Here is a 25,258-nt window from a genome sequence, read left to right as displayed (position 1 = left end):
GTCAAAGATAAACTGAGATCTGGCATATTCTGTCATGACTTGTATGTGAATTCACTCTAGTTTGTTAAAGCAAGAGCTGAGGAGCTCATGCTGCCTGTGTTTGGTTGGTGTAGAGGGGTAAACAGAAATCTTATTGCACAATTGAACCTTGTCTTGGTTTTTCATTGAATCACAGAGCGTATAGAAAAAGAAGTGTCTTTCCCCACACTCAACAAAATATTAAAGGCAACATAGATTAAAAAAAAGGTTCCAACTTGACCAAACTGTCTTCCAAGAAAAAAAAATACAGCTGCTGCTTACTAAAAGCAAGTTGTCTCTAACAGGACTAAATACTCAGATCTGGTCTTCCCTGATAAGCAGGATCTCAGTTGGCAAATTGAGGAGCAAATAACATAATAAGGAATATATTAGATTAGGAACACCTAGAGGAGAATCCAAAAACCACCAGTGCATTTTGTGGAAAGGGTGGCTCAATCCATCAGCCTTTCAAAGTGAAGAAATACAGCTGGAGGCAGTTTACTGAGTTAAATGAGGCACTGAAATGGCACCCTGCCAGCTTCATGTACATATTAAAAATTTACAGTGTGTTATGGAGGAAAAATTCTTCATGCATAGTTCTTTCTCATAAATTTAATTCCCTCAACAGGTTTTGTCATGCAGAGATGCCTTCCTCTTCAGGAATCAGCTCTATCTTGTCCCCATGTAGCTTGCAAAAACTTGGGGTATTGTTTCTGCACAGTTTTCTTTTGGAATTTCTACTAATTTTGCAGGTCCTATAGAGGCAGAGTAATTTTTTAGCTGTACTTGGTGAAACTCCCACGTGGACTTGTTAAAGGTGTTTTGTGAGTTAGTGAATAAGGCAGAATGGATCACTGGAAAGCCTCCAGGACACCCCTACACCTGCTGCTCTACTGAACAGATAACTCATAAAGATAAATCATTACCTGACTGAAGATAGGTCCTTTGATTTATCTAAGGTTCATTAAAACTCACCCAGGCTATTTCCAGCTATGCAGAACAGTGCCAGAGGACTCTTTTACCAGCAGCTAGATGTGGAGAGACATAGACTGAGACAGAAAGCACTTCCTTGTCACCTGCCAAAACTGAGAAATTTATACAAATGCAAAAGGAAGACACTAAATGCAGGTGCTTCCCCTTTCCTCTGCCCCACCTGGTTTGCTGGCATCAAAGTCAACAAGAGAAACAAATGTCAATTTGGTGAGAATCCAAGCAAAATAAGATTTTTTTCTGAACATTTCTTCATCCTCTATATCTTGTTTGAAGACATATCAGACTTTATCTCACAGAGTATATGGGAAGGATGCATGTGCATTTCCAGATGAAAAGGCTGGGGTTTTTCAGGGTCTTTGACTGTTGCTTTCTTCAGGAAAAATAATCTTTATTTTAATGGATGAAATAAAAAAAAAACAAAAAACACAAAAACCTGGAAGAACCCAATCTTTTCTGACCTGCACTGATTTTTGACATTGGAAGCATTTCATGAAGCCAGAGACAATGAATTCATTTACTGCCTGGCTATGTTTTCTTGGACAAGACTTTATAACATGTTATGTTGCAAACACCAGTAGTTGTTCTGTCTGCAAAGTCAGCACTACTACTTTTCCTAATTTGTAACTTTTTTCTAAATGGCAGAAAAACATTGGGTATTTTGCTGAAATGTTTAAATTTGGAAAAGCAACATTGATCAAAGTAATTAGAAATAGAGAAAAAGATAAAAAGCTGCAGTCAGTGACTATACTTATATATTTTTAGACATATAGCAACTGAAACAGCTTTATGAAACTCAGCAGCCTGGAATTCCACAGTGAAATCAATTACGCTGATATTGGGATAGAGTGCAGTAAACCTTTTTATATTTAATCTTTCAAATGGATATATAGTGTATAATAGAACTTATAAGTAATTTGATTTAGAAAAATACATTTGGTTGTACTCTGGTGGTACAACATAAGTTTGATGTAGAATTAAATAAACCAACATTTATTTCCTGTTGGTTTCTATGATCAACATATTAAGACAAAATGCACGGCATAATGAAATTTCTAGAACCACAGAAAGCACAAAAGAAGCTGTAATGCATCATAGCACAATGTGCATGTGAAAGATTTCAAAGCACATTTCATGCACTACATTGTAAGATTAATACCTTCTACAGAGACTGGCTGAGGAATGGACATTATTGCTGTGTTTTTCAAGAACATTACAAATTCTGTTTTAAGGCAGTTCCATAGTATAATGACCTGCCAATGAAGCAATCAAATTCTGCCTATTTTTAGAAATCTCCTTTTGGCTTCATGATTTCTTGACAAGAGCTCAGTGTTCTGCAAGACACAGCTCAAACCTGGTTTTGATATGAAAAGATGAATTTGTGGTTGTACAAGTATTTAGGATTTTTTACAGGAGGCAGAATGCTCCTTTTCACAAACTGTACTGCGCCTCACAAACCCATGCTAAATCAGGATGCCATTCAGTGTGCTTGTGATCATGGCTTTGGGAAATCTCCACTGTTCAAAGGAAAACCAGCAATGCCTCATTTTCTTACCAAAGGGCTATTCAGAAATGGATGACTATGTAAACTTTTGTTGGAAGCCAACTACAAAGTAAATGTAGTCCTGCAAAAGTCCCTGCAACATGGGATTAGTGATCACCAAGACCCAGAGCCTTAACTGGATGTTAGGTTCCAACAGGTTGGCCTGCTCAGTAAATGGGAAGAGGCAATGTTGCAGAAGATACAGTGCTGCTGTTCTGTCACGTGCCTAAATGCCTCTCTAAATTCATCTCTAGGTTACATTTATATATCATTAATAACTTAGGAACCCTGCAGTTTTTATTGAGACAGTGCCATACTCCCCACTCCATCAGCTCAGGGAGCACGATTGAAACTTCTAGTTAAGGTCCTTGACTACAGAGCAAATATTTTTCTATGCTGATACTGCTGGTTAATAATTCCACATGAAAGTCTGCATCTACCTTCATATGCTGCATTAGTTATATCTGGATACACAGAAGTTTGCCATAAAGGGCTCCCTCCCTTCCTTCATCCCACACCTTACACCTCAACATGTCTGAGAAGTGACATTGCTAAAATATATACGAGCCTCAAACATAAATTGTGCTACTCAGGCATGAGGAGGTGTAAAGAGGTATACAGTCATACTTTAAATACTGTTTCATTTGCTACTGTCCTTTCCAGGACAGTCAGACAGTGAGAAAATGGCAAGAGAGATGAGTGGAAGAAATAGAGGACAGTAATCAGATGTTTTGGGAAGAGGATACTCTGACCAAATAGTTCAGCAGAGACTGAGCTGCATCTTTCTGCAGAAGGATCTTGTCCTTTCACTTCCTACAGTTGCACCATGTCCTTATCACTCAAAAAAAGCAGGATTAAAGCAGGATTACAATTTGCCCATTCAACCACATACCATGTGCTATTTTTAACCTACCATATAAATGGCATCTGTCTTTTCTAATCCTGATGGTCAGCTTTTCAGATAACAGGAAAAAGTATAGCTACTTGTTAGTGTAGAAAATATATTTCCTGTCTACACAACGAAAACAAAAAGAAAAAAAAAGGAAATTTTCCCATGATTTCAGTGTGGGTAAAATTTTAGAACCTCAGTGTGACAAGGGAGAATAATAAACAAAAATAAGGGAAGGAAGGATAAGATAAGGGGATGATCATGGGTCACCCAGTCTTATATATATCTTGTTTCTCTTTTTTTTTTTTTTTTTTTTGGGTAGGCTTCTATTTTTATTAGTCTGTTGTTTACCCTTTCTAAAATAGTGTTCCTACACATGCAGCCACTGCTTCCTTACAAACTTTACTGGGAAGCCTGACAGGAGGTTTGTGAGAGGAGCAAAGAACACACACATCCTCCTTATTTAAACATTGCTTATTATCGAGGTCCTTCCTTAACATTAGAAGACAGTGTGTTTCTGCAATTCATAAAACTCTGAATCTAAGTGCTGTGCTGGAGTCCTAATTTCTGAGATTCTTCTCATTTTGACAGCAGTTGGAGGTGCACAGCATGGATTGGATCCTTGGAGATTGATTCTGCTGATGTTTTCATTTGTTTTGTCAAAAGGATGCATTATCGCTCAGAAAAGATTAACCAAAAACATTTGCCTGAAGTAAATCCCTTGATTTCTATGAGTACACTTCAAAAAAATTTAGATATGAAATTAATATTTATTTAAACCAAGAGTTCCTGGCCATAAGGGAAAGCAAGAACTCCCTTGGATGGTGCTGTAGCTCCATGACAAGGGCTCAGCTCCACCAGGAGACATCACGTGAACCAACCAAACAAAACCATTGACCAGCAACCCTTCCTGACACCTCCACTTAAAAGCAGTCTTATCTTTGGGTTATGGATCATCTCCATCTATTAAATCCCACCTCACAAAGTGCATTTCCCTGGTTCACTTGCCAAAGCTGTCATCACACGTGCCTTCAGCAGCCTAGATCTGATGCCCAAGGAGTTTTACATGCTAATTTAAAATGAGAGGTTGGTACTTCTTCCACTGAGTCTTTAAACCTGTTTAAAATAGCTGAGACAGAAAGGATCCCAGTGCGTGAGATGTCCAGGCAATTTCTATTTTTGCATAAGAAATATATTCAAAATATTGATGATATGTTCTTCTTTGATCTCTGCAGTACTGTGACTCAGCTGTAAGGATCATTGAGGAGCTTACATGCACTTGCTGAACAAGACCAGTATGAAGAAGAAGAATTTACCAAAGATTGATTAAAAAAGTCAATCTCCCATCAAACTAACACATAGTTTGATATATGCTGTATTTTTTAAAAATAAACAAAAAAAAAACAACAACAAAAAAGTAAACCCCAACAGATTTAGCTATAACTCCCTCAAAAATTTAATATTTTTTCTTAAGAATTACTTTATCAGCTTATCTAGTGAAAAACACACCAAAAAACCTAAGATGAAAAAGTCTCTGGATTCTTTGCATAATTCTCCAGTATATACTTTCAAATATTAGTGAGTTCCTCTGATCATAAACTAAATTATAGTCCAGCATTACATTTCATCAGGGAAAATATCTATCAGATGAGAAAGGTGAACAACTGAACTTAAATATTTATTTTAAACCACAGAGGCTTTGCTGGAATCTAGACTGAAAGAATCAGTACTATAAACCAAATTTCTTACCTCTGAAGGATGTCCAGCTCTTATAAACGTACAGTGTGGATCAAAAGCTCCTGTTCCACAAGCCAGAAGATGGGTCCTGTTGTATCGGTGAAGGACACGGATGTAATTGGCACATTCATCCTAATTTATGTAAAAAATAAACACAGGGAAATATTATCTTTTAAATAATTTTTTTAGTACCATATGTGCCCATAGGTGATGTTCTAATATTGAATCTTTCTATTCTATTTCATTTCATATTACTAACTCTGCTCCATAAGTTTCATGGGTGGATATTTTTACATTAAAAAAGCAAGTTTAGAGCACTGATTGATCATGTTCTTATTGAAGATGCTTAACCAGTTAGGAGTTACTAAATTATAAAAACTTTGTGCTTCTTTAGTCATGGAGATATCTGCAAATCTGAATAGATCTTTACTATGTACTATTGGATACATAAGACACAAACATAAGATTCAGAGCATCAGATGTGAATGGTCAGCAAACAGCTTCTCTCTAGAGTTAAATACTTTATCACTATACAAATATAATTTTTAATTGCACCATTAATTTATTGTATTATTAATTGTTAATCAATATTTTTATATTGTATAGACACATACTTTGTTTGTTTCCACTGTTTAAACCCCTTTGAAAAAGAAATAGTCATTTCCCCCAGGGCAATACTTTGGGACTCATTAGTGTATTTGCAGCTTCATAAATATTACAATTAAAACATTTTCAAACATTCCTTTGAGATGTGGGGTCATTATTCCTGTGCTAATAAGAAATGGAGACAGTGAGATAAAAATATCCCTTGATTTTGGGACTCTTGGGATTCCTGGGATTTGGTTTTAGAATTTTTTTTTGGTGTTTTGCAATGGTTTCTATTAGTGGAGCAAAATTACTGTTCATTTCAATTCATTGCTCAGCATTTCTGCAACTTAGAACCCTGAGCTTTAAGAGTCACATCAAGTTTAAGACATTTAAAATGGAATTAATCCCAGCTAACTTTATCCTGGCATTTAGACATGTAATTTATGGAATTCTCTCTGGGTTTTTCAATAGCCAGTGAAGTAGGCCAGATATGTCCAAAAGGCAATCCTGAAATGAAAATACAAAACAGAGTGAGGGAATTTCCTTTTTTGAAAATTTCCAGTGTTTCACTGATAACTATTCTCATTTTTGGACTGCTGTATTTGTGTGAGAACAATTCTGGATCTTATTAACAACTGCAAGAACTTAATATCAAAAAGGAAGGGTCTTCAGGGAAATCATGGGCAGAATTCAACACTTGCAAATCCACATTAGGTTCAAAACTAAGAAACCATCTTTCTTCTTTCTTCAAATCCCTGAAATCATTACGTGTAAGCCTTCCATTTGCTCCAGCAAATAAAAAAGGAAAGAAATCTCTCCCTCTACTTCATTCTCCTTAATTGTTCATCCTCAGGATATATCATGCTAATTCATAGAAGTAGGTACCATACACAAGACATAACCTGTTGTCTAATAAATATTATGCATATACAGAGTGCAAACCAACCTTTTAATATCTTACTTTTGGAATGTCTTGATTTGTAACCAATTTGTTCCTTTTCTTTTTTTTTTGGGAAATAGAAAACTAAGTCAGATGAACTGAGAGAAGAATGGGGTTAAACGAGCAGCATTTGTATGGATCAGCACTCAAAGACAGAAGTGTCCACTTTTTATGTTCATTTCCCAAATGTTTGCTGACTTGTGGTAGCAAAATGCTATTTCATAGGTGTTTTATGATGCCATGAAGTTTTTGAATAGATGCTTTACTGGGTGCTGACGCTGTTCCTGATTCTCCCTCTCCTCCTTCCTGACTTATTCCCTTTGTTTGCTCTCAGTGGTGGTCGGTTCTTTACTCCATGGTTTCCTTTTTTATCCATATACACTTTCAACTCTTGATCTTTATACCAAAATCATTTTAGGGATTTAATTTTTTTTTAAATGGGAAAAATCTGCACTTTTTTTTTTTTTTTTTTTCTCTTATGTGCCTTTGAAGGAATGCCTGAAAAAAAATCTGCAAAAAAACCCCTAGGATGTGGAAATACCAAACATAGAAAACATATTCAAAATGGCCAGACTTGGTAGTTTATAAACAGATGACAAAAGGTGCTGTTCTGGGAAGTGTCAGGCAAAAAAGCATTGCTGATAACCCTACTAATAATGTACTTTACACAGAGCAGGGAAGAGATGCATCATCCAAGGGAACATTGAAATAAGACTTCTTTATACTATATCAATTAATTAAATACTAGGGTTGTCTTTATGATGCTCCACAGATAAATTAATAGATCTGTGGAACTTTACTAATCTGAAACTTCTCAGTGTGGAGGAGTGAGGCATCTCCACAGAATATGATTTATATCTGAATGATTTCCAATTCTGATAAAGTAATTCAGAGTAATTGAAAACTCTCACACTGCAGGCTAGCAGGTGTGATTCCTGGCACACTGGATGACAGCTGAAGGATTTTTTTTTCTTTGCCTTCACTCAAATCAGGAAAGCATGGCCTTATTTTAAGAGTATGCACGTGCTGTTAAGAAAAGCCTTTTTAAATTGTCCTATTAAGTCTGTTACAAGCTCTGGAAATGTTTATGACTGCAGTACTTGCCTTTTTACTGCTACAACAAGAACAGATAACTTTTTAAGGTTATATAAGCTTGTAAAAGTTATATTTTAGAGAAAAAAAAGTTCTATTTTAGAGAAAGAGGCAGCACAGTACATGTGAAGTGTTTCAGTGCTGAGAAGCTTATTACAATATTATCAGTTCTACTTAATAATTAGCCTTGGATAACAGATCTTTTGCAAAGGAAAATAAAAAATAGAAACAGCATGGAAATAAGCAAAAAAGTTTGAAATACAGAATTTTTTTCCTAGACTTTGTAGTGTGAAAAATAGCATTAAAAATTAAAATTGACAAAGGGTTGAATTTAAGACATTATGTTATTAAGTCAATATTGGTTTATGGCTACAAAAAATAAGGGTGAAAAGAAAAATAGTAGGACAGCTTTTTTATTCTAATTTAGATTACTTTCAGGTTGAGTAATTTATCTTACTGAATGCTGAGCATGCTGATGAAATTAATAAGGTTTCTTGATATTAATTAGTGTAACTCCTTCACATAGTCCATACATAATGGTCTTGTGTGAGGATCAAAATATTGTTTGGTATTACAATATTACAAAATTTTAAAATTTTAATGTATTTTTCTTAAAGGGTCTACTTCTACAATCTTGTGATTATTTAAAAGTTCTGGGTTTTTTCTGTAAAAGCAGTAGTTATTCCAAAGCTTCATGTTGCAGAGAAATGTGGGAAACACATGAAGCTCTTTAAATTATCACACTCATAGAATGCAAATCTGAGGAATTATAACAACAAACTGGATTGCAAAAAGGTTTTGAGTTTTAAGGAAACATAAGTCTGAGGGAGCTATCTTTGTTTTGAAACAACAGTACCTATTTCTGCATTTTTTAACAAAACAGATATTGTCAGTGTATCAGAAAATATGTAGTGGTGGAAGAAGCATGGTAGAGCTTTAACTCATAAAAGTCAATGCTTAGAGGTAGTATCAAATAAAAGCCAAATAATTTAGGTTTGGGATTCATTTAATATGACAATAAAGTTCAGCCATTGAAGAAAACCACCATTTTCAACCAAAGGCACCTGAAATTATCAAGGATATAAAAGTAACCTGAAAAAGTAGAATGAACTCGTAAGTTCAAAAAGGATCAGTTCTAGACCAGGTGATTGTTGGAGTATTACTATTATTATTATTATTATTATTACTACTACTACTACTACTACTACTACTACTACTACTACTACTTCTACTACTACTTTTATTTCTGGATCCAGTGCCTTAATGTGGACAGTTCTCAAGCTTTTACTTCAGAAGAAATATTTATAGCTTCCTAATTTACTGGGATTTTATGGTGGTTATCGTTGAGGCTGCTGTTTGCTGTGTTTCTGGGCAAACCTTGTATGTGCCTTTCCATGTCCTACATTCCTGTCACTGTTGCTGTGAAACTATCATAGTTTTCACATCCCTTGGTTCAGTGTGAGCTCTCGCAGCTGTGGGATTTATTAGGTGCCCTCTCTGTGTGTTTATGAGGTGCAGATAATGAGCTTGGTGCACTGCAAAATTAAAGAGAGCTCCCCTCCAGAAGAACTTTCATCCTGTGGTGCCAGTGATGCCAGCTGCTGTGTGTCAGTGAGCTTTCAAGTCTTTTCCCAGGAAATGATTACAGTGAGGGCATTGAATCACAAGAACAGAACAGGTCTGAGGTTCATTAAAACAGTATTTTTATTAATAGAACAAGAAACCTATAGGCAAATATAAATTACAGTGTATTTTATAATTATTACTAACTGCTTTTTTGAATGTATTCTAGTGAACATGAATTTTAAATATAAACTGGAATGTAAAAATAGAGAAGATAATCTGTGTGTATGAAAAGAAAAGAACATAGTAATGGAAAAGGAAAATTATTAAGGTACCTTCTTTGATAGCATCAGAATAAGAATTAGAAGAAAGTTCAGGCAATGAAAAGTGTTCATTGCCTGTTTACGAATTGGTTTGAAGAGCAATTAAACTAATAATTTAATGTGTTCACAGTAGTTACATGTTTTTAACCTGCAACACTTCACTTTATATCTGTGCTTTAATCTCTCTTAAGTTAGGGATGCCTGAATTCTTGTTTTGGACCAGCCACAGGTATAATTAAAGTATATTTAATCTGTAATAAGTGATACTTACAGCATCTCTTCCTTTAATTATGCATTCTTCTGCCTGCAGAGGTGTACTAGGCCAATGGATCTGAGGAAAAAAAAGAAATTAACTGTCAGTCTGATCATGGAAATCCAGCTTTTCCATTATTTCTCATGTGAAATATTCTCAGATCAGAAGTACAGAATCATAGAATAGCCCAGGTTGGAAGGTGCCTAAAAGATCATCTGGTCCAGCTTTTGGTGGGAATGAGAGCCCAACTGAGATTATCTATCACTGTGTCCTAGACATCTTTAAATGATGACAGAAACTCCACCACGTCCCTGGCTCCTTGAGAAGGGAGAGCCTCTTTCCTCTCTGAGATGCCTCTTAAAGTATTTAAGCACTGGAATACTGTGATGAGTTCCCCCTGAGCCTTGCTTCCCCTGAGGGAAAGGACCTTCAGTCTCTCTTTGTGGGAACACAAATGTCTTGATTAGGGCAGCGCAGCAAATTTATTAGCAGCCAACAGAATTTAAAGGAAGTTAATGTATGGAACATTTTGTACAAATTCAGTAGAAAAATCTATGCTAAACTGTCAGTGAGTTTCAACATAGTTATTAATCTTGAACTACTGATTTCCTGCTTGAAGTGACGCTTAGGAAAGAAAATGGCTTACAGTGAATTTAATAAGGGTCAGCAATTAACCTTATGGGAATAGGATTGGCTCTTCACAGTCAGTTACCAGAAGTGAAGCCAAATTACACAAGTGAGTTTTTCTTCAGCTATCTACTGTAAAACATTTAGGTTTAATCCCAGATGCATGATTTGTTTGGATGAAAACAACATTAAACAATGATTGATCACACTGGAATGATTACTTAATTTCTTACAACATTTAAAAGTGAAAACAAAAACATGTTCACATCAGTGATATCAGGCTTGGCTGAAACCAAGTAAATATCCAAAAACTGATGTCATCATTAAGACATTTTTGTCATTAATCCAATCACAATTTTTTTTTTCTGTCTGGAAAACATTTTTAAATTAAATTCTTCTGCTAAGCTTTTTTCTTCCCCCCCTTTTTTTTTTTTTTTTGGTAATTGAACTGTCTTAAGTTTTCTTGAGATAATTCTAATCTGAGAAAATGATAGATTATTAGAAAACTTAATAGCAGACAAGTGGGGATAAATTATTTATCCTAGATTCCTGGGGCTTGAAAGTAAAAGACCCACTTCCCCTAATATCTTCCTTAATGAGATGGATGTGGAAATCAAAGAAATACTAAATAAATTTGCATTATACTAAAATGGGAAGAGCTGTTGACTCTCAGGGCCAAGGCACTGCAGAGACCAGGACAAATCAGAGGGCTGGGCAATCACCAAATATACCAAGTTTAACAAGGGCATTGTGCACCTGGGACAGTGCAACCCCAGCGCTGTGCATGGATCAGGGCTGAGAGACAAGAGCAGCAGCAGAAAGGGACCTGGGGTCCTGGTCAGTGGCAAACTGAGTCAGTCAGCAGTGCCCTGGCAGAGTTTAGGTCTCACACCATCTAAATCCAAGTTGATCAGAACATCTGTTTTCAGTCAGATGGTCTTGTAGTCATCTATGAGAGATGAAAAATTACTCTCATCTAGTCTCTACATTGCTGCTGTATAGTCTGGAAAGCTATCTAAACTCTGCTGAACTCCCATGAAGGCACTCATCCAGTCATCCTGATCAGACCATTCCTGGTTCACTCATTGCAAAACTCAGGGTCCACAGTCATTTATTTTAGTCACTGGTCAGGAATTGCATGAAGCTTGGGTCAAGCCTGTCCTTAACCCAAAAAACCTAGAAGTTATGAGATCTCTAAGATCTCTTGAGGCTAAAAGTATAAAAACACAGCTCTCACTTCCCAAAGACAAGTTGTAACTAGCAGGCTAAAATGAGAGCTTTTGCCCACACCAGGTGTAGGTGGCTGTTAGGAACAGAGAAACCACAGAGGGAATAAAACACTTGACTCTGTAACCTGATATTAAATACACTGTGTGTAGGTGATTATTTTTGCATTTGGAGACTTAGTTCCAGTGCTGCTGAAAATACTTTGATGTACATTTTCCACTTAAGATCTACCAAATTAAATAAATATACAGAATTAAGAGAAAAAAGCCAAAGAGGTAACCTAATGCTCCTGCTTTGTCTGGAATGTCAAAAAGCAGCTGCAGTGGAGCTACATAAATTTGGTCCTTGACACAGAAAAAAGAATAAGCCATGGAGTTGGAGAATGGTTTGGGTTGGAAGGGACCCTTAAAGACCAACTAGTATAACCACCTAATATAGTCAGGGATCTCTTTCACTGTTGCTCAAGGCCCCAGCCAGCCTGACCTTGAACAGTTCCTGGGATGGAGCATTCACAACTTCTGTGTGGCAAATTGTTCCAGGGTCTCATCATGTTCATAATGAAGAAGTTCTTCCTAGTATCTAATCTAAATCTACAGTCTTTTATTTGAAAACCTCTGTCTCTTGTCCTGTCACTACAGTCCTTGAGAAAATTCTCTGTCTTTCCTGTAAGGCCCCTTTACAAATTGAAACTCCAGCATGAGTTTTCCCTAGAGCTTTCTCTTCTTCAGCTGAACCCCAATTCCCTCAGCCTGTCTTTATAGGAGAGATGTTCCAGCTCTCTGACCATTTTTGTGGCCCTCACAAAATTACTGACTTCTAAGGCAAGTCCATGTTCATAGCCTGAAGTGGGCCTGAATGATAACTCTAGTAATAGATATATGTCTCCTGGAGAAGTTTTTCTATCCAGAAATTATTTTTAAAACTCATAACTCTTGCAAGGCTCTTGAGTTTAACATAAATAAGTATTAAGATTTTAATCTCTTCAAGAGTATTTTAGAATCAAGACTAAAAAATCTCTGCATGTCAGATTTTGCTATCATATCAAATTTAAAATTAGCATAACATAGGATGAGTTTGCACTGCATGAAAATCCAGATATTAATCAGCTGCAATAATAGTCTTTAACCTGCCATGTATTACTTTTCTTGATGTTTATGTTTAAGAGGTGTGACAATTACCAGCCTTATTTTTCAATTGGCTTTCTGCTGGGATTGAAATCATTTGGCGAGCTATCAATAATTATTTTGGGAAATCTGCCTGGGTATGTAGACTGTACTAGCATCACACTGGCATACATCCCACTAGCTGCAGTCTTGACATAACTATTTGTTTTAACATAATTTTTCAAAATTTTTCACAATTTTAGATTACTGTGAATTAAATTTTAAATTTGCTTGCTGAGTGATGTTTTCTCCTATTGTACCACAGTATTCTCATCCTTGACCTTGATGATGTAATTTTAACTCTTTAAAGGGTAAAACACTGTAGGGAAAAGATATTTTAAAATATATTCATCATGGGAAAATAATTGAGTTGTAAGTAAGTACAGATATGGGCGAAACTTTAATTAGAGCTGGAATGCTAATTAGTGTCTGAAAACATCCTCTCCATTCAGCCAGTAGCCTTAAAAAACACGATGGTATCTATACTGAAAAGTAATTTAAAGAAATTATATGAGCTTTATAGCACTTCAGGCCTAAACAGACCACTGTGTGTTCTAGTCTGAACTCTAATGTGCGACAGGGCAATTAAGCAATTCAACCAGCCTGTCCCCAGTTTAAGTCAATAAATAGAGCTTAATTAACAGCTAACTTGTGCTTGGCTAAAACATAATTTCTTTTAAAATATCTGCTGATGACTTAATATTGTATATATTTATTAAAAAATAACCTCTTGGAAGGTTATTCCAACGGATAATGTGCACTAAATTGTGTGCCTCTTATTTCAGTTTACATTAGTGCACATTCCTACATGGTATTTAAAAAAGACTCAAGCAAGCCCTGCTCTTGCAGACTGGTGTTCAGCCATCTCTGGAGTGAAGAAGAGCTTCACTAGAGGCAAGATATATGATGAGGTCTCTATAGTTTAATATAGCAGAGATATAAAACCGAGTCTGGAGCCATCTCACACTAGGTGAGAAACAGCACAATTTAAATCTGCCTTCACAAGCCCACTTACAGAAGTGGGAAGGTTTCTGTTCAGACTCAGATCTTCCTAAGGCTCTTGAAGTAGAAACTATCTGTAAGGAATTTGTGGGCAAATAGGAAGAGCAGTTTATTTTCACTCCAGCATGAGATCAAAGGAGGAACAAAGATTCCCCTTTAGGAGCTGTTTGACCAGTGGTGATGAGCTACTGGCACTGGCTCACGTTTGCTGTTAACAGAGATCCTCTCTGGCACCCATTACAATAAACTGCAATGTTTTTAAAAACAAATTTGGCACTAGACACCAAAGAAAGTTCTCCATCTTTTAGATCACTACAGGCTTGAAGGCTTTGGTCCAAATCTCAAATATGAGTAAGGATTTATTCCAAAAGATGGTGTCAAAGGGAATGAGCTCTTAGGGAAAACAAAGGTTAAGTGAAATGTGCCTACAAAGCTTTGTCTTTACCCAAGTTTTTGAGTTCTTATATGGCTCTAATTCTCTGGAACCACTGATACTCACATTTCATATTCTCCCTCATTCTTAGTGTAAGGGCACTCTTCACACAGAAACAAGACATCTAAGTAATGTTCAAAACCATAAAGCATTATGTGTTACATACTCTAAGCAAGAATATAATACACTCTGTATATATTAAATGAGAGATACAAAGAGCAAAGTAGGCAAAATAAACATTATTAGACAAATAGGGAAGTGAGGGTCTTTCCTTTTCCCAGGTGACATGGAAGGTTTTTGCTACAGTTGAGAGCTCAACCAAAATGTCTGGATTCCCTCACCAATGCAAGAATGACAGCAGTAGTATTTTTTCCTGATGGCCTTTTTCCCCAGTTTTTTTTTTTTTTACGATTTTTTTTAGTGGATATGAAAAATTGGTGAGGATAAAATGTATTTAAAATAATTTGGTAGACATTTATATAAACAGCCATTAGATTACATGAAAAAGCTATAATCTATCCTACAAAGTGTTGCAGTGTCTTTGAAAGCTGAAGAGAATCGAACCTGAAGAAAACATGTAGTCTATTAAACACAGATTTATAGGAGGCATACCTCACATGCATCACAAGTTAAGTTTTTTGGAAATGCTGGATTACTTTGGCAGTAAACAGGTCTCAGTGCAAAAGCATTTTATGTCCACTCAGCATTTAGTGGTTTTTCTTTGGGATAACTTCTAATATGCTGGCTAGAACTGAATTCTTTGGTCATTTTACAGCAAAAGGCATAAATCTCTGGTTGGGAATAGATTTCAGTTTAGTTTTTAGACAGCATATTCATATTCTAAATTGTTGAGAAAGGGATAAATATGATTTAAAATACATAAACTGTTTTCTGGGTCACAGAAGATGAAGATCAATACAAATCTTCCCAAAACTTCATGAAGACTTTCTTTTGCAGATAGTGAGTCATCCTGGTTATCAGAGAGAGAATGAAATCCAGGAACTTGCCTGCACTCATACACTTTCAGTGTATTGCAACTTCCAGTTTAGATTAATTAAGCTAAACTCTTCAGTCTGAAAGAAAAGGTCAAAAACTAACCTAGACACAGTTAAACATCAATTAATTAAGAACTTTGGCAATAATTAATCAACCACTCTCTCAACTCCAGGAATGTATCTCCAATGTATCTCAGCAATTAAGGATTCCTATAACAGAAATGTCTCATTCCACATTTTTGCTAATAAAGTTGTAAGACTATCATACTTTCCTTAACTATCCATGAATGAGATCTGCTCTGAGTGAACTCTGGGAAAAAGAGAAAAAGCTCATGCCATTTGTACAGTGAGATTGCACCATGTTTCTAAAGGTGCCAGGCCAAGCTTCATTTATTTCAGTTTCTCATCTTTAGCATTAAAAAAGGCAAGAAGAGCTTTCATCACTTTGCCATACTCTACACAGGTCTCCAGACAGAGAACATGGTTTCAGAGTAAATGACTGATATTCCACTTAAAAACAAGAAGGGGAGCAATGAACTTTGAGTGTGTCCAAATGGGATGATGGTGGTTGGACAGAAGCATGAAGTGCTCTTTCCTATCATTCCTCACAGATCTACTGCCAAAGAGGGAAGAAGAGAGTGGAGACAAAAAGCTTGTTTTATAGAAAAAAAAATGCTGTTCTAAATGTTTTTATGTCTGCGAGCTCTAATATCTTGTCACAGGATAATAATAATTTGTATCAAAGTGAAAAGGAATTAGCTTATATCTCACTGTTGAGGAACAAAGCTCAGTATGTAACTCGGCCCCCTGAGGAATTAAATTCTGGGCGATTTTTTTTAATGTAGATAAATTCTCAAAGAGCCTCCCTGAGCAGATTCATATCCCATAACAGTAGTGGAACATGCTAATTATGCTTGGAGATAAGTAAAGACACTTACGGTAAATATGGTCAGAGTGTTGACATAAGAATAGTGATATTCACTTTAAGCAAGAGGGCAAGAAAAAAAAGATTTTGAAACATCACTGGCCAGTGCAGTATAGAAATCAAAAATATTTCCCCCAAGTGACTTTATTTTATTTTACTCACTTTTTATTGCAAGTAAATGAAAATACATCAAAAAACATTGGGAAGATTTTAAAAAGTAGATAAGGAAAACACTGAAATATTTCAAGAGATCATCTATCTGCATTCCAAATGGTTGAACAATGGAACAATGCTCCTGCCAGCTTCCCTTGCCACTCTATTTTCCAAGGGCAGAAGTGAGTAAGGAATCCAAGGCTCACATCAGCTCAGCCTCCAGCCTCTCCACTTCAGTTGTTAGTTTGCCAATCACTTGTGGTTTCCACAATGTTCTGAGCTCTCTGCCAGGATTATGACTTAACCCACCTTTCTCCCACAGACCACTGAGTAGCCTCCAAATGCCACTTTCAGTCATTACGTAATAGCACCCCTGGCTCAAAGCAATGCAAAATCCAGTTTCTAAAGGTTAAAAAAAACCCAAAAAACTTTCAAGGTTTATGCTGTTATTTAAAACTTTTTATAGTTTACTATAAGCTATTTTTTAGCATATAGTATGCTATATGCTAAAAATATAAAATCTAAAAATACTATGTTATTTTTAATTTATGCTATTTTTTTTCCTTCAAATTTTATCTTCTGAAACTCCCCAGAAATACCAGGGAGATATTATTCCTCAATAATGTAGTCAAGATAAATCAGATGTCTACAAATGCGACGTGCTCTAAACATCTGTAACCATGCTGAAATTCAGTGAAAAATAGTAATATGACTCCCAGTCTTTTCATACAGAGTGAGCCTTATGGGTGAAGAGGGGACAGAAAAAAATGTAATTAGTGCATTTTTCTTAAATATAAATATGGCCTTAGAGTTCATGCACAAAACACCTACAAAAACTACATTACCTCAGCATGCAAGTTCTAATATCCTGTGCTACGTGTTGCGACATGAAGTGACTAATATATATAAATATATACTATAAATGTACATATATGGCTTTTTACTCCACCTCTCGGTAGTTGTCGCTGATTCGATCCAAGCTGAGGGAATACAAGAGGTCTCTTCCTCCCACGAACAGTCGCTCTTGGTACTCATCCAGCAGCATTACGTGAAGTCCAAGATATCCAAACGGGCTACGAAAGACTGACGTCCTGTTTAAATCCCAGAGCTCTGAAACACAATCAGAGTGCTTGTGATAAATACCAAACAGCTTAGCTTTCATGGCTTCATTTTCATGTCCTACTAGGGAACTGGGCGAGAAGTTGTGGGACATTAAAATGCTAAACGTATAATCTTTGAGTAAGAAAGAGACACGAAACACCCTGGAACAAATTTTAAACTAAGCCGGTTATACAGGAGGTTTGTCTCTGAGTTTTTCCATCATAATCTTTATGCCTAAAATATGCAATAGGGAGAGATGAAAATTAGTTTTATCCTACACATTTTCTGAAAAGGAAAATGTACTTTGTGGAATTCACATTCTCTGAACAAAATCCCTTCACCCAGGATTTTTCTCCTGGGAAGCTGAGAAGCCTCAGAGAAAAGGAAAACAATTCTTATCTCCTTTGCTTCTCCTGTGTTGTGCTCACATGTGGAATGTGTTTGGAGATTGTTTACCCACAGGTGATTGTTTCATTGCATTCTGCAGTGAGTTGTTTTGACTCATTGGCCAATCAGGGCCAAGCTGCGTCGAGACTCTGGATAGAGTCACAAGTTTTCATTATCTTTTTAGCATTTACTAAGTATCCTTTCTGTATTCTTTAGTATAGTATAGCACTATATAATATAATATAATATAATATAATATAATATAATATAATATAATATAATATAATATAGTAATAAATTAGCCTTCTGGAATATGGAGTCAGATTCATCATTCCTGCCTTTGTTGAGGCATTCCCTGGAAATACAATAGTACTTCTTAGAACAATAACTGCAAATGGACAAAAACTGAATGAATTCATGGAAATTGAAAAAAAAAACATACTGGAAATTCTGTCTTTGTCTTTCAGTTATGTCAAACTCCAGGTTTTCAATGTATACACTATTTTTACCTGGGTTTGTATTTTTAGGAGGATGGCATTGTGGGTTTTAAGCTTAGCACTGTCTTCACTTAGTTCACTGAGTGTATTGCCTCTACATTCAGTGAAAACAGTATGAAATCTGTGAAATGCATATGAATAATTTTCCAGCACTGATTTTGTCAGGAAATGCACTGACCTGATAGGGGAATCTGAGGTTTAGCTGTACATCAACTAGGCTAAAGCCAGTTCCACTGAGAAAAGGAAATTCATTCTGGGTAATGTTGCAGAAACTTGAATTCAGGCCTCAGAAAGCAAGAAAGAGGCAAAACATGGGGATCTCTGCACTGTGGTGCACAGCAGAATCTGGCTAGCAACAGGTCAGAAAGGCTGAAAATAATTTTGTTTTCGAGAAGCCTCAAAAGGAGTCATTTGAGAGAGTACCCCCAGACTCCCTCCAAAACAACAGAGCTTGGACTGGGGGAAAGCAACTCTGCTCTTATGTCTGTACTGCGGCAAATTGTTTTATTTTGAAGAAATCACTTGTGGTAAAACTAATCAAATATGCTTATCCTCTCAACTTTCCATAAGCATATTTTTTTCAATTGTTTGCTTGTGGTACTGAAGCTGATGTTGTAAGAAGTGGAATTGTCTTTGAGCTAGAGAAGACAAATGAGCCCCCATCCAATTTGGAGGCTCCTGCTTACATGCCACACCAGCAGTTATGTTCATTTGTCCATGTTTCATCTTAACAGCAACATAGAAGACACAGCTGATGTTCTGTAAGCAAGAAATTTAATGCTCGAAAGGGTATCAATATAATCCAACAAATTGACAACATTTCTATTTTTTTTTTAATTATTAAGTATATTGTGTGCACGATTTCAGTAATAGGATAAATATGTTTTACTCCATTTACTAGGTAGTCTGAGTTCAGGTCAACAGAGGGTAAAAGTAACTAGTTTCTGAAAGTTGTTTCCTCAGATGATGAAATTTACATCAAAGGAGTGTACTAAAAATTCAGCCTCTCATATGATGTCTTTCTCTAGTGATTTTCAAACAGAATCTATTAAATAGTTGTACCTGTGTGTGACTGGCCTCACTTAATGAAAATGGAAAACCAAGTCACAGACAGGAACATCATGATGAAGAGAACAAGAGACTTTTTTGTCTAAGCATTGCATACTAACCAATGGATAGATACACATTTTTTGACAGTGACACGCTCAGCACACAGCTGCACAGCAATGTGGAAATGGCACTTTCAAAGCTTGCTCTTGCCAAGCAAATGAGCAGATTGCTGTTTTGGAAGAACATCTCTTGTTTCTGAACAGATTAGAAATGAAATGAAAGCAGAGCTAGAAATACACTTTTGGTCCTAAATAATGCCAGTTTTTATTTGCAAGAATATAAATCATTCAGTATATTTTATTTTTTAATCAGTCTTGGAGTGAAAGGAATTGCATTTTAATTCTAGTTATATACAAGCAACAAAGAGTTATTGTGGTAGCTTCCTCTGATTTATTTTCATGTTATCCTGAAGGCAAATTGTTCATAAATGAGACAGTATTTCTTTACATAGATCAGAGATATGACTCATGTGTTCTCATAATGATGAACAATTCTCTACCCGATCACATAAACTGATAACTGCTCATATAAGACTCAGTCCCACAAAGCACACCTGGAAATCCTATTGTCTTAAATGGAAGTTGAGAATATTAAATATCTTTCAAGATAGGGACTTGCAAAAAGAGATGTTTCTAAGGCTAGGTCCAGCAAGCTACACAGACATGGGGTTGCTGTGGGGGTAGAGAAAGGAATAAGAATGAACCCGCCATCTGAAAGGGCTAGAACCCAACAAGTTGGGTTTGGTGAGTGATTTTGTATTGAATCACAAATGTAGCAATATTGTGTAGATCCTTTGATAGGTGGTAGAATTTCCATGTGTTATAGGATACATGAGATAGGATAATGCAGCACATCCTGAATGCCTAGAGGATGAATTGTATATCTGGGAGCCTAAAACAGCACTAGAAGTTTGCCATTTCTAGGCAAGTGAATCTCACCATGCTGTGGTTTGTTGTAAATGACACAGGTTTTTGTGCTATGCCCCTTCAGGAAAGCTGGTTGGCTTCAATGTAGGAAAGAAGCTGCACTGCTTCTGGATGCGCTGCTGCCTCCACACATAGCACAGCTTTCATGCTCACACAAATGCATTGTTAGCTCTTAGAATCACAGAATGGTTTGGCTTGGAAGGGACCTTAAAGATCATCTGGTTCCAACCCTCCTGCCATAGTTCCTCCAAGACCAGGTTGCTCCAAGCCCTGTCCAACTTGGCCTTGAACACTTCCAGGGAGGGGGCACCCACATCTTCTCCGGACATCCCGTGCCAGTGTCCCAACACCTTCACAGTAAAAGATTTCTAACATCTAATCTCAACCTAAGTGTCACAGACATCTTTTGTGAAAAATCCTTTCTTTAGGATTTTTCCCTCTTCTGGAAGGCTGAGGCCCCAGAAAGAGAATGTAAACAGCGGTTATCTGCTGCTGTGGAATGCAACAGGTGCACCTGTGATTGGCCCATGTTGCATGTGTACAATTAAGGGCCAATCAGAGACCGAGCTCTCTCTGGGACAGATCAGAGAGAGCCTCTTTATGATTCATTCTTTTTCTATTCTTAGCTTAGCAACTTCTGAACTTTTCTCTCTATTCCTATTAGCATAGTCATAACGTAACATATATCATAAATTAATAAATCCAGCCTTCTGATCGTGAAGTCAAGATTCTCATCCATCTCTCACCCTGAAAAACCCATGCAAGCCCAGTAACACCTAAGCTCTTACAGTTTAGAGCCATTACCCCTCATTAGAACATGGAAAAGTGAAAAGCTGTGAAAAGTTCCACTCCAGCTCTCTTTAGTCCCTTTAGATACTGAAGGCTGCTATAAGTTCTTCCTAAATTTTTCTCTTCTCCAGGCTGAACAGTCCCAGCTCTCTCAGCCTGTCTCTATACTAGAGGTACTCTGGTGCTCTGATCATCTTCGTGGCCTCCTCTGGACTTGCTCCAAACAGGTCCAGATCCTTATGTGGGGACCCCAGAGCTGGACACAAGGACCACTGCACTTTGCAGCGCTGAGTTGCACTCAGTCATTGAAATGACAACACAACTGCGGGTGAGGCACTTGGATTCAAAGTTTTGAGCAAATTTCCTCAAAATCTACTTTCAGTTACTTTGAAGAAGATTGAAGTCACCTTGAAAAAACAGATTCCTTGAGGTGTCCACAGTTACACTCCTGATCATGCTGATACCCATTAATTAAAAAATCAATTTCTAGACAATGTCTAAACTTGATCATAACCTAGAAAGACATTGTTCCTTTACCTAATATTAGGATTTAATGTCCAGATTTATCTGGGCACATCTAGCACACTTACAAGGTGTAAGCACAATTTTCTTCAACAACCCGGCTAGAGAAAATATAGTGCTATCTAAAATTTTAAAAATATTCTAAGGGCTAAGTTAGTCACCTGAGGAATAGCAGGCATGAGGTCAATTTCATTTTCTAAATGGATTAAAATGAAGGTTTTTCTACTTCTGTAACGAGGTCTGATTACAAGTTATTAGCTACCAGATTGGTAGGGAAGGATGGATGCTTTCTCCATTTCCTGTTGAAGCTGTGCAACAAAATATATAAATATTTAATATTTAATAAATGATGCAAAATGTTCCAGCCCATGGGTTAGAAATCCTTGGCTTCTCCCTCACGTGGGAGTGACTAAGGGTTTCAGTTGAGCAGAACCCTGCCTTTTACTGAGTTTCTATAGGTTTCAGTGACAAAAAAAAAACCAAAACCAAAAACCCAAAACTAAAATAAAAACAAACAAACCACCAAAAAAAGTTACTTCTTCTGTAAAGATCTTGCATTAAGAAGCAAAAAGACAGAAACACAGAGGATGAATTATTCAGGGTGAATATATTGCTAGTATTCAGCACATAGAAAAAAAGAGAAAAGGCCTTTCCTATTTTTTGGTAAAAACAAATCTTCTGGAGTACTGATCCATAAATTTGAGCAAATGTTATCTTTTATGCTATAGTGCTTTTCCATTTTAATCTAAACTCTCAAGACCATAACTAAACCCACCCCGTTGCAGTACAAAGAGCATTTTACTCAACAAAGGAAAGACTACTTCAATATTTACATACTCCTATATGGCACTTCACTTTACCTCTGAAAGCTTTAAAGCAAGTCTGCACTGCTGAATTACATTTCATAAGAGAACAAATCTTATTTCTTTCTGTTTTAAAAGCTGAGAACAAACCTGATGGTTTGCTATCTGTCTGACAGAGCTTGCTGGCAAATGTTCAGACTGATCTTGCTTACCACACCATCCCTTATAGCAGATCTACTTTGGTGAATGTATTCATGCTGTATCCTGTTTGACAAAATCTATTCTATTACACACTGGTCTAACAATGTTAATTATATTCCTAATAGGCAATTTCTTGGGTATTTCAATGAGTTATTTTATAGTTCTAACTTCTAAGATTATTTTAGAGCAGTCATTTCTTCAATTAGAAAAAAAAAATGTCACTCTATTTTTGTTAAAATGTTTTTTAAATAAAAATTATTGATAACTTAAATATCCCTGGAAAATTAAATGAAAAAAAATCTCAATGGTGCCCCACAGCAACCAGATTATAGTGCCATTTTATTTATAACACATTCTCAGAATTTAAGCATATTGTGAGTAATACATAATTTTGGACCTTCAATACAGACAAATACCATTGCAAATTTTTAACCTTTTTTTATTTTTCTCGGGGAGTGACAAATCTGCTGTTGCTCTGCTCTGTTCTTCATAGCATTACATCATCACAACTGCACATGTCTATTGCCTTTGCCCTTTTTTGCCCTCATAAAAATCTTTAGCTCCCCTTTTACATTCTTCAGAAATATAGTCTCACCTCCCACACTAGTTCATGCTGCAGATCATTCTTCCAGCAAAGATGTTTTCCAGATGCAGGGCGCTGACAAATGAGCCCACATAAGGTGGATGTCTCAGTGCTGCTTTACAGGAAGAGTTAATGGCTGGGGTTGCCTTCTGTCCCCATCAATAATGTGAAAGGCCATTGATATAAAGCCTAGGTAATGTGAGCACCTGAATGACATCTTATGCTTCAAATTATTGGCATAGTCCTGAATACAGATACTGCAGTGGAACAAGTTTTACAAGAACTTTGTCAACCTTATGTCATTTTAATTAATTTAGCTTTTTGCTATATTGCTGACAAGTGATAACAAAATCTGCTTACAAGTGGCAAGAAAGAGACAGAAACAAAAATGAGAAAAAATAAAAAGAGGCACAGAGGAGAACCTGAAATATCTGTGACACAGTTTATGAACTACAAGTCAATTGTAAGACCAGGTAATATATGTATTTTCTGTTATAAAACACTGGTACTTTAAGGCACATATTTATTTGAGGGTACTCTAAAGACTCATCCATCACAAGGACAAAAATATAAACTTACAAGTGGTTGAATCTTTTTGGACAGGGTTAAGGCCTCTAACTGGCAATATTCTATATAAAACTAATAGGAAGCAGAAGATTTCTTCCCAGGGGAAAAAAATAGAGAATAAAATTCACCTAAACCCCCCAATTCTGCTGAATATGAGATTGACAATTCTTACTTTTCTGTGCTTACATTCCTCAGTCAAATATCACCCTGTAAAGTAATTATAGAATCACGATGGGGATTGTCAGGTAATGGAAAGTTGCATTAACTCAGGTCAAACAGCAAGGAGCTGAACTGGTTGGGATTAGGAAAGGGAACAGTGTTAACTGGCCAGAGCTGGCCAAAGTAAATCCTCCTGCAGGAGAATTGGTAGCAAAATCTGGGCTAAGAACCATAATAGCAGAATTAATTGAAAATAGTAAACAAGCTAAAAAATCCAGGATAGTACTAATGCTGAAAGACACCACCGTAATTTTTAAATGCTTTTCTTAAGACAATTTAGTGTTTTACTGGGAGAAGATGAATCAGCAGGAGATAGGATTAAAAGTCTGTGAGGGAGACTGAAGTATGAGCTTTCACTGCTTGAGGTTTCACCTATGTGGCTGCCAGGCAGATGCCTCAGAAACTTGGCAGAGAAGGAGACAGAAAGCAAACTCCAGTAACAACAAGCAGAAACCCATTATTCCATAACTACTTTCATATCATTCAACCTCTGCTCTTAACAGCAGGTGAGTTTGGCTGTTGAGCTTTATTTGGGGGATGCAATTGGTTTCATGAAGGGAGCTGGTGCAGCAAAGCCCATGAATAATTTTGCTTATTTGGTTCTCTTCCTCTAAATGTTCTGGATTTAGTGATGAAGTTTAAATTATAGTCAAAACTTCAAATAAAATCTTTGCCTGTCAGTCTGTCGAAATTACAGAGGCAAAAGTTTCTGAAATTAAAAGGTACCATTTGGGGAGACAAGAATAGTTTCAATCTGTATGCAACACAAAACACTCTTCTGGATTTTTTTCATCCTAAGAATATAGGAAAAACCTTAAACTGGAACATATAATAAATCATAGGAAATATTTTTGTTTCTTCTAATTCTACTCAGATAATGACAGAAAATATTCTGTGTAGCTTGGAAGTTCTTAACACAGCTAACCATGACAGCTCAAATCCTAATCCTTGATATTTCCATTTCAAACTATTATATGCCACATACATACTGTGATATACATATATTATGTCACATCTGGCAAATACTTGTTTTTTTCTTCCCTGGTAGCAAAATAACATATTCAGCTAGCAACACTGTAGCTGGTTTGGCCT

General features: G+C 36.4%; 1 protein-coding gene across 1 annotated transcript in view; it reads right to left on the bottom strand.

The window, feature by feature from the left end:
• Positions 1-25,258, bottom strand: part of SEMA3E (semaphorin 3E) — a 130,920-nt gene that overhangs the window by 44,560 nt on the left and 61,102 nt on the right. Inside the window, exons 2-4 of the mRNA XM_059472917.1 lie at positions 17,411-17,571; positions 9,955-10,014; positions 5,190-5,309 (exon numbers count right to left, since the gene is read on the bottom strand). Coding sequence (XP_059328900.1) covers positions 5,190-5,309; positions 9,955-10,014; positions 17,411-17,571 — 341 coding nt within the window. The remainder of the gene's footprint in view (positions 1-5,189; positions 5,310-9,954; positions 10,015-17,410; positions 17,572-25,258) is intronic.

The sequence above is a fragment of the Ammospiza nelsoni genome, chromosome 5 (assembly GCF_027579445.1).
Source record: "Ammospiza nelsoni isolate bAmmNel1 chromosome 5, bAmmNel1.pri, whole genome shotgun sequence".
NCBI lineage: Eukaryota > Metazoa > Chordata > Aves > Passeriformes > Passerellidae > Ammospiza > Ammospiza nelsoni.
This window is presented reverse-complemented; position numbering and strand designations above follow the sequence as displayed.